This window comes from Peromyscus maniculatus, chromosome X (genome assembly GCF_049852395.1).
Source record: "Peromyscus maniculatus bairdii isolate BWxNUB_F1_BW_parent chromosome X, HU_Pman_BW_mat_3.1, whole genome shotgun sequence".
NCBI classification, from domain to species: domain Eukaryota; kingdom Metazoa; phylum Chordata; class Mammalia; order Rodentia; family Cricetidae; genus Peromyscus; species Peromyscus maniculatus.
The window spans coordinates 82,373,707-82,391,388 of NC_134875.1; the positions used below are offsets into that span (position 1 = coordinate 82,373,707).

Here is a 17,682-nt window from a genome sequence, read left to right on the forward strand (position 1 = left end):
TATTCTCTGAAAATTCATGAAGTCTCAACCCCCGGTATCTTATAAAGCAATTGTATGTGGAGATAGGGAATTAAAGGATGTAGTTCAGTTCAAATGAGGTCTTATTGGTGTGGTATAATATAATGATTGGTTTGCCTTGTTGTTGTTGAGACAGGGTACCAGGTTAGCATCAAATTAGCTAGGTAGCTGAAGCTGGCCTTGAACTCCTGATCCTCCTGCCTCTACCTCTTGAGTGCTGAGATTACAGGTATAAGGCACCATACCTGGTTATAATTGGAATTCTTTTTTTTTAATGCTGAATGCCATTTATTGAAGGAGGGAGGAGGTCTTAAATACAGGCTTACAGCACAATGGGAGAACCCCGAAGGGCAGAAGTTCGCTACCGATATTTTACAATCTTGCATCTAAGCTGTTAATGCCCATTATGCAGGATACACAGACAAGGAACTTCCCTTAAGCATTCAGGAGGGTGGAACCTGGCAGGGAATTAACATAAGGAGGATATCAAGGTCAAGGTCAGCAAGCAAGACAACAGTTACCCAAAATGGGGGCCAGGGACCTACAGGTCCCCCTTTTACTAAAAAATGAGATTCTGACTTAGGTTGCGTGGGATGTCAGCAGGTAACCTTACCCGTCATGGAGACACCTGCCCAGGCCACATAGGCTCTCTGTCTTAGGTTGGTGAGTGCCGCCCCAGGAATTACCTGTCTCTGAATACTCATTATCATACAGGCTCAATTGTGTGTGAGCTGCAGAGTTAACTGCTGCCAAAGATCTCAAAGTGGTGCTGGGCTTGCAATCTGTGTGTTCGACACAGAAAAGACCAACAGAAGTCCTAACCCACCCATAGCCAGTAGGCTAGAGGCAACTGAGCCATTCCCTTCCTTAATGAGCCTTACTGCAAATTGGAGTCCTTGTAAGATGGTGTCCCAAAAGCAAATGGAACTTGAGTTTATAAATTTATTGACTGGGATTCTTATAGGAAGAAGAGATTAGGAATCAGACATGCACAGAGAGACATGTGAATATGCAGGGACAAGACTGTAATTAACTGCCCAAAAGACTCAGAAAAACAATCCTTTTGGAGACATTTTTTTTTTAAATCAAGAGATAGGGTCTCACTCATTATGTAGCCCTGGTTAGCCATAAAACTTTATGCAGCCCTTGAAATTCATAGAAATATGCCTGCTTCAGCCTCCCAAATGCTGAGATTAAAGGTGTGCTCCATCATGCACAGATGCTGGAGACATCTTCATCTTGGGCTCCTAGAATCCAGAACTATGAGGAAATACATTTCAGTTGTTTAAGTCATCTTGTCTGTGATATTTTGTTACCAAAGCATCAACACATTAATACATTGTCATTAGTTACCTTAAAAGTAAACAGATTAAATTCTCAATGAAAATGAAGAGATTTTCAGAATGGATTAAAGGTATGACCTGTCTATATATTGTCTACATGACACTAAATTTAGATCTAGAGACAAATAGATTGAAAGTAAAAGGACAAGGGCTGGAGAGATGGCCCAGAAGTTAAGAGCACTTGTTCTTGCAGAGAACCTGAGTTCAGTTCTCAGCATTCATATGGCAGCTCACAACCATCTATAACTCCAGTTCCAGGACATCCAATACCTTCTGAGGGCACAGTAGACTTTGAGTAAAAGGAAAAGAACAACATACAAATGAAAAAAAAAAGATAGACAATACATATATACACACACATGAATTAAACTGTTCAGACAGTGTAACAAAACTGCATACACTGGTTTAAATTTGTATAGCTGCCCAGGTTAGTGTTTTTATGGGATTCCTGAGTGAGTGAATGAGTGGGTCTCTGATTCTTGTGCCTTCTCTTGGCCCCTTTTCCTTCTGTTGGTTTGTCTTGTCCAACTTCAATGTGATAATTTTGTTCTATCTTATTTTATTATGTTTTGTTATCTCTTAGAAGCCTGTTCTTTTTCTAATGAGAAACAGAAAAGGGAGTGGATCCGGATGGGAGGGGAGGTAGAGAGGAACTATGAGGGGTAAAGGGAGGGGAAATCATAATCAGGATATATTATGCAACAAAAAGAATACAGTATCTATTTTCAGTAAAAGGAAAAAAAAAACCCAGAAATTTGTATCTCCCAGTTCTGGAGGCTTGAAATCTATGATCAAGAAGTCAGCATGGTTGAGTTCTGGTGAGGGGCTTCTTGCTAGAGTTCTGAGAGCTTGCTTTATATGTCTCTTCATATCAGAAGGAGAGACAGAGATGGAGAGGCAAAGTGGGTGGAGGATGGGGAGAGAGAACTCTTTGGTCTTTTCATATAAGGGCAATAATCTCATAAAGACTCTATCCTTCGGGGTTAGGACTTCAACATAACGAATCTGGTGAAGACATAAATGTTCAATCACTAATAATGTAAGCTGATAAATCAGAGACTAAATCTATCAAGAAGACTTAACTATTATGAACATACATACAATAAAAAAATTAAAAAGAATGTTTAAAAATTGACTAAGGTGAGAATTAGGTAATTCTAGAACAATAGTGACTTTGATATCCTACTTTCAATAATGGACAAAACAACTATGCAGCTCAACAAAGAAATTCACAAAGGAAGAAATTAAACACCATATCCTGAAGCAATGAATAGTCCAAAGAACCCACAAGCAAAGCAGAAAATAGTGAATGAAAACAAACTACTACAAGCTAAACTTAGAGGCTGCAACTAAAGCAATGCTTAGAGGGAAAAGGAACTATACACGACGGTAGGAAAAAAGAGGGCTAGTCTCAAATCAATAACCTAATTCATACCTTAAGGAATTAGAAAAGCGAGCAACTTAAATCCAAAGGCATTGGAAGAAAGACAAAGAGAAAAAAAGAGTAGGAACAAAACAAAACACCAAAAGATCCTGTCTTTGAACATACTGACAAATATGCTAAACATCTAGTGACATGAGAAGACTCAAATGACTGAGCCAGGAATTTTACGATCAACCTTATAGGAATGAGGATCAGGGGAGGATACAAGAAGAATGCTATGCAGATAACCTATATAACCTAGACAAAGAGAACACATTCCTAAAATTGACTCCATTTGGGGAGGGACTGGGAGAGGAGGGAGGGAAACTTTGGTTGAGATGTTAAAAAAAATAATTAAAAAATACAAAATCTGAATAAGCCTGAGTAAATCTGACTAAGCCAAGTCAAGAGAGTGCATGCAAATCAAACTGTTGCCAACACAGTAAGTCCCAGTCTTTCATGGTACAGTCTCCCAAGTACATTTCAGAATTAATATTAATTCTTTTAAAACTCCTGAAAGATAAAGAGGAGGGAGCACTTCTTAACTTCCTGGGGCCATGAGAAATGGAGAAGGACTGCTTAATGGGCATGGGGTTTTTCCTTGGAGATGATAAAAAAGTTCTGGAACTGCAGAATGGTGATTGATGGCTATATGACAGTGTTAATAGTTTTAATGCCATTGAATTATATACTTGAAAGTCACTTCACAGGCAAGTTTTGTATGTGTTTCTACCCAATAAAAGCAATTATTCTTGGTTTCAAAGGCAGCCATGAAGTAATATGTAGGAATATAAAGGAAATATAAATTTATAAAGTAAAAATATATTTATAGTATAAAGTACAATATAAAAATTTATACTATAAATATAATTTTATATTTATGAAAAATATAAATACGAAAAATGTAAAGTAATGTAAAGGAAACATGAGAGAGAAAGTAGATTGAAACTTGCTTGGGATTGGGAGGGGACTGGGGAGAAATCTGTACTCACTACAAATGATCCCAAGATTTCCTTTTAAAATGAAGAAAATGTTCTAAAGTTAGACTGTGTAGCAATGGTCACACAAGCACTATTTGTAAATATACTAAAACTAAATGATTCATCTTTTAAAAAAGATTTATTTATGTGTTTAACATATATGAGTGCTCTGTGTGCATGTTGCACACTAGAAGAGGGCATCAGAACCCACTGTAGATGGTTGTGAGCCACCATGTGGGTGCTGGGAATTGAACCCAGCTCCTCTGGAAGAGCAGCCAGTGCTCTTAACTGCTAAGCACGTTCTCCAGCCACATGGTTCATCTTCTTAATATGAGTAAGTTTCATGATATGTAAATTCTTTGTCAAAAAGGTATTTGAAAAATTACTGGATGGGTGACTCTCCGACTGACTGTGTATCAAGTTAGCTCAGTATTAACTACTGTACTCTGGAAAGCAGATGAAAATCTTACACACAGCTGAGCATGGTAGTGCACGCCTTTAATGCCAGCACTCAAGAATCAAAGACAAGTAGATCTCTGTGAATTTGAGGTGAGCCTGGTCTTCATAGTGAGTTCTAGGACAGTCAGGGCTAGACAGTAAGACTCCATCTCAAAAAAGAAAGAAAATAAAACCTTATGGAGTACAGCTGTTAGCCAGTAAAGCTGACCAAAAAGCAGGTGGGGGAGCACACTCATTAACCCTTCATATTATTTATATGTTATAAACACAATTATTTTCTTATATATGACTATAGGCAAATGATTCAAGTTCAGCAGAAGATAAAAGATAGTGGTTGGACCTATGAATGTTAACTTAGTTGCTATAGCACTTGCCCAACATGCACTTGAAAGCCCAGGGTTCCATTCCCAGCACTATATACACTAGGCCTAGTAGTACTATAGTAGCCTATAATCTTAGCATTCAGGAGGTGGATGCAGGATCACAAGTTCAAGGCCATCCTCAACTACATAGTCAGTTCAAGGCCAGCCTGGGATAGGGGACACAGTCTCAAAAAACACCCCCAAAAGCTTCAAAGACAGGTTACATCTCAGTTATAGCATTGTATAGAATAGCTTCATGTGTTTTTTGCATAAGAGCACACATGTACTCTGTGAAAAACACAAATAAGATGCTTGAATACAAATTGCAGATAGAACTATTTGTCTTTCCCAACAAAGCCAAATTCCTTTTCTACATGACATGATGTATGGGTAGGGCTTTCGTTTTTACTCTCTATTTAAATACTTAAATAAAACCCCACAGACACAGAATCAAGTATGATGGTAATTACAAGCTCTACCTCATAAAACATCATCATATTTGTATTATGAGAATAGATCTTCCCTTCGAAATAGCCCTCTCAATTTATCAAGGCTCAAAGTAAAAAACAGGAAAGGTTTAAAGTAATTTCATATGTAAGGGTGGTGACATGAGCAGGTCTCAAAGCCGAACGTGAAACCATAGCTGCTTCCGTGCGTGGTTCATGTAAGAGGGGGTAAGTCGAAACTCACTGGACCCACGTACCTTCGTGGCTACAGTGGACTCTCACTCAAGTCCAGTCTTCTCAGGTCTCTAGCTTAAAAGGAGAAACTGGCTGTATAGCACAAATTTTCTTTTAAAACTAGTTAATTAATTAATGAGGTGCCATGGGTACAATCCAAAACTTCACACACTCTAGGCAAGGGCTGTCTCACTGGTCTATATCTCTAGTTTAAGTATTTTACTTTTTAAATGCTGAGAATTATTCTAAATGTTCAACAATATAGAGGGGTGGTTTGGCTCTTGGGGTAATGGTCTGCAAATATACACTAAAGGATCTTTTTAGACAGGGTCTCATGTAGCCCAGCCTGGCCTCAAATGTACTATGTAGCCAAGGATAGCCTTCAACCTCACTCCTACTGCTTTCGCCTCAAGTGCTGGGGTTAGACGTGTGTTACCAGGCCTGGTTTATGTGGTGCTGGGGATTGAACTTCGGGCTTTGTGCATGTGCAGTAAGCACTCTACTTTATCCCCAGCCTGAATTGTCATTTCTGAAGATTTATTATTTTATCTTTAAAAATGTGTGTGTATGTATGCCATGTTTGTGAGGGTGCCCATGGAGGCCAGAATAAAACTCCAGATCCCTTGGAACTGGAGTTACAAGCCTCCTGACATGGGTCTAAAACTTGAACTTGGGTCATCGGAAGAGCAGTAAACTCTTTTAAACTCTGAACCATGTCTCAAGTCCCATAAATGATTGTTTTTTAAATTGCAAGATGTATGTGTGTGTGTGTGTGTGTGTGTGTGAGAGAGAGAGAGAGAGAGAGAGAGAGAGAGAGAGAGAGAGAGAGAGAGAGAGAGAGAGAGAGGAGAGAGAGAGAATGCATGCATGTGGAGGTCAGAGACAATATGTGGGAGTTGGTTCTCTCTTCTCCATGTGGGTCTGGAGATTGAACTCAGGTTATCAGGCTTGGCACCAATCACCTTTACTAGCTGAGCTATCTATCCTGCTGGCTCCAGTATAAACTCTTAGTTAACCAAAGCAATGGCAGAAAGAAAGATATCAGAGAATCAGCATCATCTCAGCTTTCGTTGAATAGCCTACTAGAAATACTCAGAGCAGAAACACATGACTGGAAAAAAAAATCTTTCAGACCCTCTGGTGCAGGTACTGAGATAGACAAAAGCATACATAAATCATGGAAGAAAAACATTCTTGGTAACATTAAAACCAAAAATCTTGTTTCTAAGGAATTGAGACTGGCTATATTTATGTGATGGGAAATCCAAATCATGATTAATTCACATTGAAGCTTTAAAATAGTGGGGTACAAGTTATTGATTGTAACTTCTAAAAGACACAATTAAAAATTTTATGCTGTCAGCTTTGCTTTTTTAAACTTATACAAAGCCAGTTGAAAATACCTGCTTTGACAAACACATTAAACTGTATTTAAAGCAAAGCTCTGATCTACTGGTGTTTTTAATAACCACCAGGGAATCAGTAAAGTGCTTAATTTTTCCATTTAAAACGTCATAGGGGAGCTGGACTTGGTGACGCATGTCTATAATCCCAGTTGCTAAGGAGGCTAAGGCACAAAGACCAGGAGCTCAAGGCCTCCCTGGGCCACAGAGGGAGTTTAAGATCAGCCCCAGCCAGGGGTGTGGGAGTGTGAATATTTAATCTCAGCACTCAGGAGGCAAAGGCAGATGCAGACAGATCTACATAGTGAGTTCCAGACTAGCCAGGACTACACAGTGAGACCCTGTCTCAAAAAAATCAGCCTTGGTAACTTAATGGGACCCTGTCTCAAAATAAAAACAAGGGTTGGAGCTATGACTTGGTGGTAGAGCTCCTGTCTACCATCACAGAGCTCTAGGTTAAGGGGAAAAAAGTCATAAAGCTGACAACATTTTATTATCTGTCTTTTTGAAGTAATCATGAAAGAGCTTAAGAGAAAATGCAAGATAAAATGAATATTTCCTGAGAATATTTTCAACTTACAATGCTGTATCTGATTTAGTTGACCAATTATTATTTACAAGTTTAAACAAAACATCAGTAGGTACTAGGCAAAGAACTTTAGGTAAAATGGGTGTTTGGATTTAATAACAATTTAATTTGTGTGTGTGTGTGTGTGTGTGTGTGTGTGTGTGTGTGTGTGTGTGTGTGTGTACATGCATGTGGTGAGTATGTAAAGGCATGTGCCTGTGTGAGCTTGTGGAGGTCAAAGGAGGATGTCCTGTTCCTTGAGACAGAAGCTCTTGTTGACCCTGGAGGGAAGCTGATGGCCAGTGAGCCTTCTGTCTCAGGTCCTCACACTTGCACACAAAATACTCTTACCCATCTCCAGGCCCTTTAATTACATTTTTATTTCCATTTCTGGGAAGTGAACTTAGAGCCTCACATGGGCTAGACAAGCACTCTACCACTGAGCTATATTCCTAGCCCATTAGTCAGATTTTTCAAAGATGTCTTCCCACTGAGGAAAACAGTCCTGAAATAAAAATATAATTTTAAAGAAGACAAAATTAAGGCAGTGTCCTAAATTCATGACACAACTAAAAAGGTTATTTTGGAAAGTTACTGTGACATGTTCAAAGCTAAGGGCTTTCTCCACCTTTGAGGATTGCTGGTTCTTTTGATGGGCTTCAGAGAGCCAAAGATGCTCTCCTGGTGTATCAGTAGCTCAGAACTATTTAAGTCATCCTTTTGGGTTTTCTTTATTAAAAAAGCAATCCATATATATTTACTTGAGTACATTCAATTACACTGCATTTATTTCAAGTGGTGGAAACTCATATTAAGTGATAAAGTATTGATAAAGGCTTGAACAAGTGGCTCACTCTCTCTTCCCAGAGTTTCTTCAGCTTAAAATAAGGACAGCATTGTTATGGGAATTACATAAATCATGTAAAGTAAATGGAAACAGTTCTAACACATAATAAATATCCAATAAATGGCAGCTCTTTTTATTGTTGTACAATAGCCTGGTTATACTCACTCTTTTGTTGAGACAAATAACAGGCCACAGGCTGCACCCCAGGGTGCAGCAGCAGCAGAGACATCCACACAGCAGCCATTTCACATTGACTGGGAGAGCCTTTTTCAGACATGAGTTCACACGGCCAATGCTGGTCTTAAATTCTTCTGGAGCCACCTAAAACAGGGGGGACTAACTTTATGAGTTTGTGGACAGCTTCCTATTACCCCCAATCCTAAGGAAAATGTCTTATCAGAAACATTTCAATGTCTCAATATATTCTCTCCATAAATCTGTATCACATACTCTTGGAAGACATAATTGAGTGAAGCAATATGATTTCATGGTTGTAGAATTTCATGTCATACCCACAATGCTCTGAAATGACCAACAATCAACTAAAAGCAACCCGGGTGATAGCAAGGGAAACCCATCAATCAAGCACTTTTGTTAGCAGATATTCTTGTTAAGGCAATGGTACTCACAGTCTTCAGGCACCCCAACTGAAAGCTGAGTTATGGTTAGAAGCATTAGACAAGAAGAAAACCCAAACTACTAACCAGAGGAGATGGAATTAAAAATAGTCTTTGATAATAATCCTGAGTTACTTTGAAAAAAATAAACTCTTAACACCTTTTCATTCTGGCAAATCTGCAATATAACAGCGAAACTTGCTGCTAATTGCAGGGAAATACATTAACAAGAGATAACATCTGGTAATTATGTTGAAAGCAGTCTGTTGGTACTCAGTACATATCCGATTCCTAAGCACTCTGAGTTTTGAAGGTTGAAGAGTCTTGACACAAATTCAGTATTTCCAGTTACTACCTCCGTTCCTGCAAGCAGTTGCTTCTCCATAAAAAATGACAGCGTCGATTCAAAGGCACGAGCATGACCCATGGAGTGTGTAAGATTTATATAAAAAATTCCCCTTGTAAGTTACATGATTCGAAGGTACACTAAAAATAGTCTGCTTTCAGTGAAATCACGTTTCTGCATTACTCAGAAAGTTGGCAAACAGTAAATTCAAGAGGAAAAGTTCAGCCTTTGTTGTGAAAACTCAACTTAGGATGTTGGCAGAAAAATAAGCTGCTGTGAAATGAAAGCCGCATGACAATGCCTGCATCACAAACCTAAAAGCTGCACTCTTCCACATAGAAGGCTGTACTAGAGGAGTTGCTTTGTCATGTTTTTTAAATTTTTTTTAGCAAAGATGTCTCAGAATCCACACAAACAGACATACTAATGGATGCTATAAAGATCCAATTCAGCACCATCACAATTAAAACATTAAGTAGATACGCTCTAGTAGAACCGTTTGTGTCCCCGTAAGTCAATTACTCAGTGCATGAAATGGTTGTTTTTGCTAACAATGACCAGTTTTGAGAGAGTAGAGCTTAAAACTCTGTTTACATGGGGAAAATGGACTTCATTCTCCATCTACACTGTTCAAAACGTAATACTACAGTGACAGCTATTGTGCACCGAGAATTCTACTGAACTGACATTTCTGTGGGCAAATAGAAAAGTCATCCACAGACGTATGCTCTATAATTGAAATTAGAAAACATTAAGAAGCCAAATCAGGAGGCTTGGCTTCTAGTTGTTGCCATGTCTGAGAAAATTGCAGGTAAAATCATTTAATTTTTCTGAATCCTGGTTCCTCATATAAAAGGTGAAATGATAGTCTTTTTATATTTTTTAATTTATTCATGTATTTTGTGAGTGCTCTATCTGCATGTACACCTTTATGCTAGAAGAGGGCATCAGATCCCATTATAGAGGGTTGTGAGCCACCATGTGGGTGCTGGGAATCGAACAAAGGTCCTCTAGAAGAGCAGCCAGTGCTCTTAACCGCTGAGCCATCTTTTGAACCCTGATAGTCTTTGTTTTATATAGTCACCGGAAATGGAAGTCCCAGCTTAGAAATAATTTCTTGGTTGGAATACTTTGAAAGTCTGTAAATCACATGTCAGATGTAGAGAAAGAAAAGCTGTTGCCTGATTTCTCTGAAGGCAAAGGGATTGATCAGAAGGGTATGGAAAGACCACAGTTTTGTTGCACATTCGATTATAAATAAAAGGATAATCTGCTACACTCTGAAGGAAATTCCAATGCTTTTCAGCTTTTGATTTTCTCAGAGATATTCCCCCTGCTCCGCTCCTTTCCTCTCCCTTCTTCTCGGAAGCTGGGTTGGAACCCGGGGGCCAGCCCACACTAAGCAGATGCCCTACCACTTGCTCGCTTATAGTGCTTTGACGTTCTTCTAAAAAACAAGGTGCCTAGCCACTATCTAAAAATTGATCTGTCCCGAACAGCAATATTTAACTTCCTTCTCATGGCAGGGAATCACTGAGTAACCAAGTAACCGTTAGAGAAAGAAAACAGTTCAAAAAATAGTTATCTTCACCTTCTACCTGAGCTAAGGGACACATAGAGTTCTGGGAGGGGCCAGAGTCCTTCCCTCCCTTAGGTGTTTATTTTTACTCTCTCAAAACTGTGTAACCTGGGTTCCTCCTGTGAGGAAACTTTGGAGAACAAATGAGGTACAGCTATAAAGCTCCTTAGCACAATACCTAACGTACATCAGACACTCAGCAAATGGAGCTACTGTCCGTACTTCAGGGTGAGATTACAGGCAAAAGAAGAGTTTTAATTTGTGTTCTTTAAGCACTTAAACACTATCGACCTGACAATATGTATATTTTCTGAAAAACACGACCCTTTACCTCACTGCCTAGGAGTGCTCGGAGAACGGCTTTTCCCTACTATCTTATTCCTCCCCGCCTCAAAAAACCCCACTGGGTATAAATAACTGTAGTCACTCTGTGATGTAGGCAATTTTTTAAAAGAACGAAATCACTTTCATATTATAACAATAAATTTAAAAAAAAATCCCAAAATGTTTTCCATCTCAGCTGATGATAATTTCATTTCAGAATGGTTTTTCAGTGAAGGCTCACTCAGTTTGTCGCCTTAAGGTTGTTCCCAAACAGGCCAGCGACCTTTCTTGTCCTCAGTGACTCACCTCTGTGTGCTGGCAGCATGGAAACACATCCCAGTTGTCTAGATAAGTGCATCTCTGGTGTCCTCCTCATCATTTTCTAACCCTGACTTCCAGCTCTGACCGTAAAGCACCACTTTGCAGTATGAGGAGACATTCTACGGTGTTGCCATCTTTTAAAGCTTTGCTTATTTTGAAAATATTGGCTATATTTTATTAATTAATTAATTTATTTATTTATTTATTCATTCATTTATTTACTCTATCTGTCTATCTATCTATCTATCTATCTATCTATCTATCTATCTATCTATCTATCATCTATCTATCTGTCTGCCTATCTATCTATCTAACTATATAGGACAGACAACCTGCAGGAGTCTGTTACATCCACTGTGTGGCTCTCAGGATCTAACTCAGGTTGTCTGGCTTGGTGGCAAGCACCTTTTAGCCACTGAGCCATCTTGCTAGCTTTGAAAATAGTTGAAAAAGAGTTTTCAATTATGATTTAAACTTTCATTTAAAAACAAGTATGCAAATACAGACGAGAAAATTAAATGTAAAGAGTTACACCAGAGATATGAATGAATCTGTCCAGCCAGGGGCTGGGGGTGCGGTGGAGTGGGGGTGGTAAAAACAGACTGAAGCCGAGTGGGGGTGGTACACTCCTTTAATCCCAGCACTCAGGAGGCAGAGGCAGGTGGATCTCTGAGTTCCAGGCCAGCCTGGTCTACAAAGTGAGTTTAGGACAGCCAGGGCTACACAGAGAAACCCTGTCTCGAAAAACAAAAACAAACAAGCAAAAAAGAAATGTCCAAAAGAACAAAACAGTGTACACAGAATTTTAGACAAGAAGTTTCTGTCTACAGGGAAGAACAGTGGTAGAGAGCTGAGGGAGGGGAAAGCTGGCTTTCAATGTGAAACATGGCAATGAAATCAATTACATGCCACGGTATGCACTTTGTTAGGAAACTGTCTTTCATTACCTGTTTCTGAAAATGAAACAACACTCCTCAAATTTGGCAATCTTCCTTCTCCAAAACCCTCTACTTTTAACAGATACGCTCTTACTATAGACACATTAAAACTCAAATGTTCAAGTTACTAAAAATGAGAAATCAAATTTTGGGTCATCAGACAAATCTACTGAAAAGAAAAACTTGCACTAGAATCTCAAGCAACCAACTACAGTCTGCATTTGGACTTTAAAAAGATGCCACAAGTGGCTTCTGGGGGAAAAGCCCTGTCTTTGAGTAATAAATAGTACAAGTCATAAAGTAGGACGGGGAATGGGAAGTGCCTAGCTCCCGGCTTTACACAGGGAGAAGAGACGTTTAGTTAAGTGGAGATGCCGAGTTAGCGCCGTTTGACCCATTCACTTGTATACAAGCGAGGATTTCCAGGATTGAATGTCGGCTGGGAGCCTCGGACTTCCTAAGCGGACAGTAGGCTGTAAAGAAACACGTCATTCCTTTTGACTCTCTTGGAAAGAGAAAAGAAAACAGCATCATGAAGGTGGGGAAAAGGGCCATAATATTTTATAACAGGATGCAGGGGACTGAGGAGAAAATCGGAGCAAAGCCCAGCAGGACCGATGCGCCTCCCTCATTGTGAGGAACACAAGCATAGCAATCACTTGTCATATTGGGTCACAATAGAGGAGGGCAATTTTCATGGCTCACCATTCCCAATACTACACAGTGCACTCCCATAATGCTTTTGACTTCAAGCGGAGGGCCGGAAGCTCTCACTTCTTTTTTAAAATGTATGTGGCTGTTTCCCTTTCTGGTCACCAGAGTATCTGTGTGTATTCACATACCTACCTACATGACTTGTCCTATCATGTCAGGAGAACTTATCTTTAGTGAAATGGGGAAAACAATCCCTTCTGCACTTACAAAAATTGACACAAAAGAAGCAAAAAGTTAATATGGAGTTGTGGGACTTACAAAATGGCCTTTTAGATTTTCCTAATTCGCTGCAATTTTGTTTACTCAAGTCAGCTACTTGGAATATCTCACTCATGCCAAAAGACTGAGTTTTATAAAGGGCAATTCTTTTCTGTTAGGTATTACACTTATCCATTTTAAGACAGTTTACAAGGAGTATTAAGTTGGGAATTAAGACCTTTTTATTTAGTTTTTCATATTTATATAAGGCCTTCCCCCAGTTATTAGAGAAATGGTTTAATAATCCACACTAATCTATACAAGTGAAATAGTACCTACTGGAGAAAAAATCTCATTAAGGAAATAAAGCTTGATTAATTCATTAACATGGAACTTGAAAAATCAGACCTCCAGGAACCAGAGCTGAAGCTCAGTGGTAGAGCGCATGCTTAGTGTGAGCAAGGCCCTGGGCTTAATCCACAGCAACAAAACAAACAAAGAAACATCAGGCTTTCAGAATTACTTCCAGTGCTTTTCTCATTGTCAAACACACATTAAGAAAACATTGCGCTATCATTTCTGCATTACCCAAAGTATACCGATGTACACATAAGAAAATTTGAACATACAGCCACACATCAGTATGATGTGTACTATAAAAATAGTCACCTGAAAAGAATAGCTGTTTTAGCCAGGCATGGTGACTCATGCTTGTTGTAATCATAACAATTAGAGAGCTGAGGCAGGAGGATTGCCACAAGTTTGAGATCATCTTGGGTTACATAATGAGTTCCAGGCAGCTTGGAATACATAACAAAACCCTGTTTCTAAAAAACAAAAAGACAGATGGGGGGGGGGCGGGAAGAATGGATGTTTTCAAGAACAGCTCCCATCCAGATTATCTAGGTTATATGAATGGATACCAAAAGCAGCTTACTATTGTTTATTTTGTTTTTTTTTTTTTTTTTTGGTTTTTCGAGACAGGGTTTTGGTTTTTTTTTTTTGTGTGTGTGTAGTTTTGGTGCCTGTCCTGGAACTCACTCTGTAGACCAGGCTGGCCTTGAACTCACAAAGATCCACCTGCCTCTGCCTCCCAAGTGTTGGGATCAAAGGCGTGCGCCGCCGCCGCCACCGCCACCACCACCCAGCATTCAGCTTATCATTCTTACAATTCCGATTTTAAAAATCCTAGTATTTTTTAGTAAATATCTTATGGGTCAATGGAATTTTTAGTTCCAGAAGTTTGAAAATGAATGAAGAGGTGTGAAAAGATATTCCAAAGATTACTTCAGCACACAAAATTGGCTAATTAAAAAAAAATGGATAATGCTTATGCCTGGGAGCTATATTTACTGACAGTTTTCTAGAAATTTCTAGGTCCCTATTTTTTTTTTTTCCGAGACAGGATTTCTCTGTGTCATTTTGGTGCCTGTCCTGGATCTCACTCTGTAGACAAGGCTGGCCTTGAACTCACAGAGATCCATCTGGCTCTGCCTCCCAAGTGCTGGGATTAAAGGCATGCACCACCACCACCTGGCCAGAAATTTCCAGGTCCCTAATTTTAAACATGTAAAAAAAATTAAGCTAGTATTAAAGCTGGATGTAATTTGCCAGACAATACATGCAGTAGCATTAAGGGAAATGTAAAGAAATCTTCTATTGGAGATGTTTTGATTTATATTTTCTTTAATTTTTAATATTAAAGCTACCATGTTCTTACCAATATGTTATTATTCAGGAGATATTTCCATGTTTTTTTTTTTACACATTTGGAGAAAATGTTTATTATTAATGTTTATAAAACACATCAGAGTTTAAGCTGCTGCTGCACTTGGTGAAGTATTCTGAATGATTAGGAGAGGGAGGTAGAGCATACTAGAGACCAAAGCCAAACATTTAAACTGAACAGATTTTCTCTTTCTCCCTCTCTCCTCTTCTTCTTCCTCCTCCTTCTCTCTCTCTTCTCTCTCTCACTCTGTGTGTGTGTGCACGTGCGTGCGTGCATGTGTGTGTGTGTGTGTGTGTGTGTGTGTGTGTGTGTGTGTGTGTGTGTGTGTACACGCACTTGCCTGGGCAAGTGTAGATGCCAGAGATTGACTTCAGGTGTCTTCAAAGCTCTCTCACTCTCTACCTTATTTTTGTGAGACAGATCTCCCAGTAAACCTGGAACTCATCATTTCTGTGAAACTAATTGGCCAGAGAGTGTTCCCCAGGAGCTGTCTGTTTTTGCTATCAGCATTTGGGTTACAAATGCCAATCATTGTACCTGACTTTTATATGGGTGCTGGGGATCTGAACTCAGGTTCTCATGCTTGCAGAACAAGCACCTTTTGCCCACTGAGCCATCTCCCCAAACTGAAAGTTAGCATTTCTGTAAGAGAATTTTTCCAAATACAGTAACTTTAAAAAAGGCAATATTTCAGCCAGGCGGTGGTGGCCCACGCCTTTAATCCTAGCACTAGGGAAGCAGAGGGCGGCAGATCTCTGTGAATTCAAGGCCAGCCTGGTCTACAGAGCGAGTTCCAGGATAACCAAGGCTGTTACACAGAGAAACCCTGTCTTGAAAAACAAAAACCATAAAAAAGGGCAACATTTCAAGTGTACAATATGCTGGTGGGTTTTTTGTTGTTGGTGGTGGTGGTGTTTATTCTTTGTTTTTTTTTTTTTTCTTTTTTTGAGACAAGGTCTAACTATGTAACCCAGGCTAGCCTGGAACTCATGACTCTCGAATGCTAGTGCTGGGTTTACAGATCTGTGCCACCACAGCAGCTCAACATGACATTTTAATGTACGTATACATAGTGAGATAATTACTACAGTCAAGCAAGCTAACATACCTCCTTACATGGTTATTTATCATTTCTTTTAGAAAATCTGAAATTTGTTCATTTGGTGAATTTTCAGTATATAATACAATATTATTTATAATCATCATGCTGTACTTAATCCATACTTATAGGTTTGAATCCTGGGAAGTCTGAATTTTGAACAAGAATGCTTGTCTATACAATTGAATACAGAAAAACCTGCAAATAAAAAGGTAGTTATTTATTGCTGTGAGTCCAATTCTAGAAATGCAGTCTAAAAGGAAGAAAAACATCTAACCAAAAATGTGGTGCTTTTTATTTGTAATAAATGATGCATGCCACATAACACTTTAAAAATCATAGTGACTCAGTTACAAAGATAACTCTGGCAATAAAATATTGAAAATTATAGATCTAAATGAAAACAATTACAGCTACCTGTGCTAGGCAAAAAAGGCGACATTGGAAAAGCTGAGCAGGTAAATAAACAATGGCTGACATTAAGAAACACAGACAAAATAGCTGGCCAGAGGCTCGTAGTCATGGTAACACTGTTTAGTCACTGCGAGCAGAGCTTCCAAGTAGGGAGGCCTCCTGTTATTTGGCTTCATTACCAGTGAGTCAAAGCATTTGTCATAACATTGAATAAACCATAACACAGTGCATTAGAATCGGAAAATTCAAAGCAAACTCACTTACCTTCCCTGTCAGAACCGAGGGAAATTCCGTATCAAACTTGTTGCTTAATCCAAACCTTAAAAACAAAGACAGAAAAATATCTATTCTGTTCAGCATATTTAACCCTTTCTCCCAATAGGTTATAAACCCATGCAGTTTTCTTTGATCTTCAGATTTAAAAACATGTCCAGAATATGCACAACTTTATGATGTATATACCAGTTGAAGCCAAGTAATGGATTTTTAAAATCCATATGTAAGTCCTATAAATAACACTAAACTGAAAAGCTATGTTCAAAATAAAACTTGACACACTTAAAAAAATAAATTTTTGACTATTTGTCAATATTAGCAGTTAAAGAAATCTAAGGAAAGCAATTTAAAATTGTTGCTGTATTGGGTTCATGTTTGTTTGTTTGTTTTTTGTTTGTTTTTGTTTTTTTTGAGACAGGGTTTCTCTGTATAGCTTTGGTCCTTTCCTGGAACTCACTCTGTAGCCCAGGCTGGCCTCGAACTCACAGAGATCTGCCTGCCTCTGCCTCCCAAGTGCTTGGGTTAAAGGCGTGCGCCACCACCGTGGCTCGTGTTTGTTTTTGAGAAAGAACTTAAAGTTGGGTGGGTAAGGAGGGGGAGATGATCTGGAAAGCCTTGAGGGAGAGAAAGAATATGATCAGAATATATTTAAAGTTAAAAAATTGTTTAATAAAAAAATGAAAGTGGAATTCTAACTATATCCATGAGACTAAAAATAGCCAGTAGTTATAATTTTAAATTTTTATTTATATTTTAATTGTGTGTGTGTGTGTGTGTGTGTGTGTGTGTGTGTGTGTGTGTGTGTGTGTGTGTGTATTACTCTTGGAGGCCAGAAAAAGAGTATTGGATCCCCTGGAACTGACTGGAGTTACAGGTGGCTGTGAGCTGTCATGTGGGTGCTGGGAATCAAACCCAGGTCCTCTGGAAGAGTACCTCATCCTCTTAACTGCTGAACCACCTCTCCAGCACCCCCATGTTATAATTTTTGATTAAAATGTTTCTCTGTTAAAATCCATTTTAGTAGATAATTGTTAGATTTGGATG

The 17,682-nt window shown here is 38.9% G+C and overlaps 1 protein-coding gene across 2 annotated transcripts in view; it reads right to left on the minus strand.

Moving 5' to 3' along the window:
• Chic1 (cysteine rich hydrophobic domain 1) overlaps positions 1-17,682 on the minus strand; it is a 45,430-nt gene that overhangs the window by 19,032 nt on the left and 8,716 nt on the right. For both annotated transcript variants that reach the window (XM_042269679.2, XM_006991576.4), the window contains exons 2-3: positions 16,627-16,681; positions 8,249-8,404 (exon numbers count right to left, since the gene is read on the minus strand). In XM_042269679.2, coding sequence (XP_042125613.1) covers positions 8,249-8,404; positions 16,627-16,681 — 211 coding nt within the window. The remainder of the gene's footprint in view (positions 1-8,248; positions 8,405-16,626; positions 16,682-17,682) is intronic.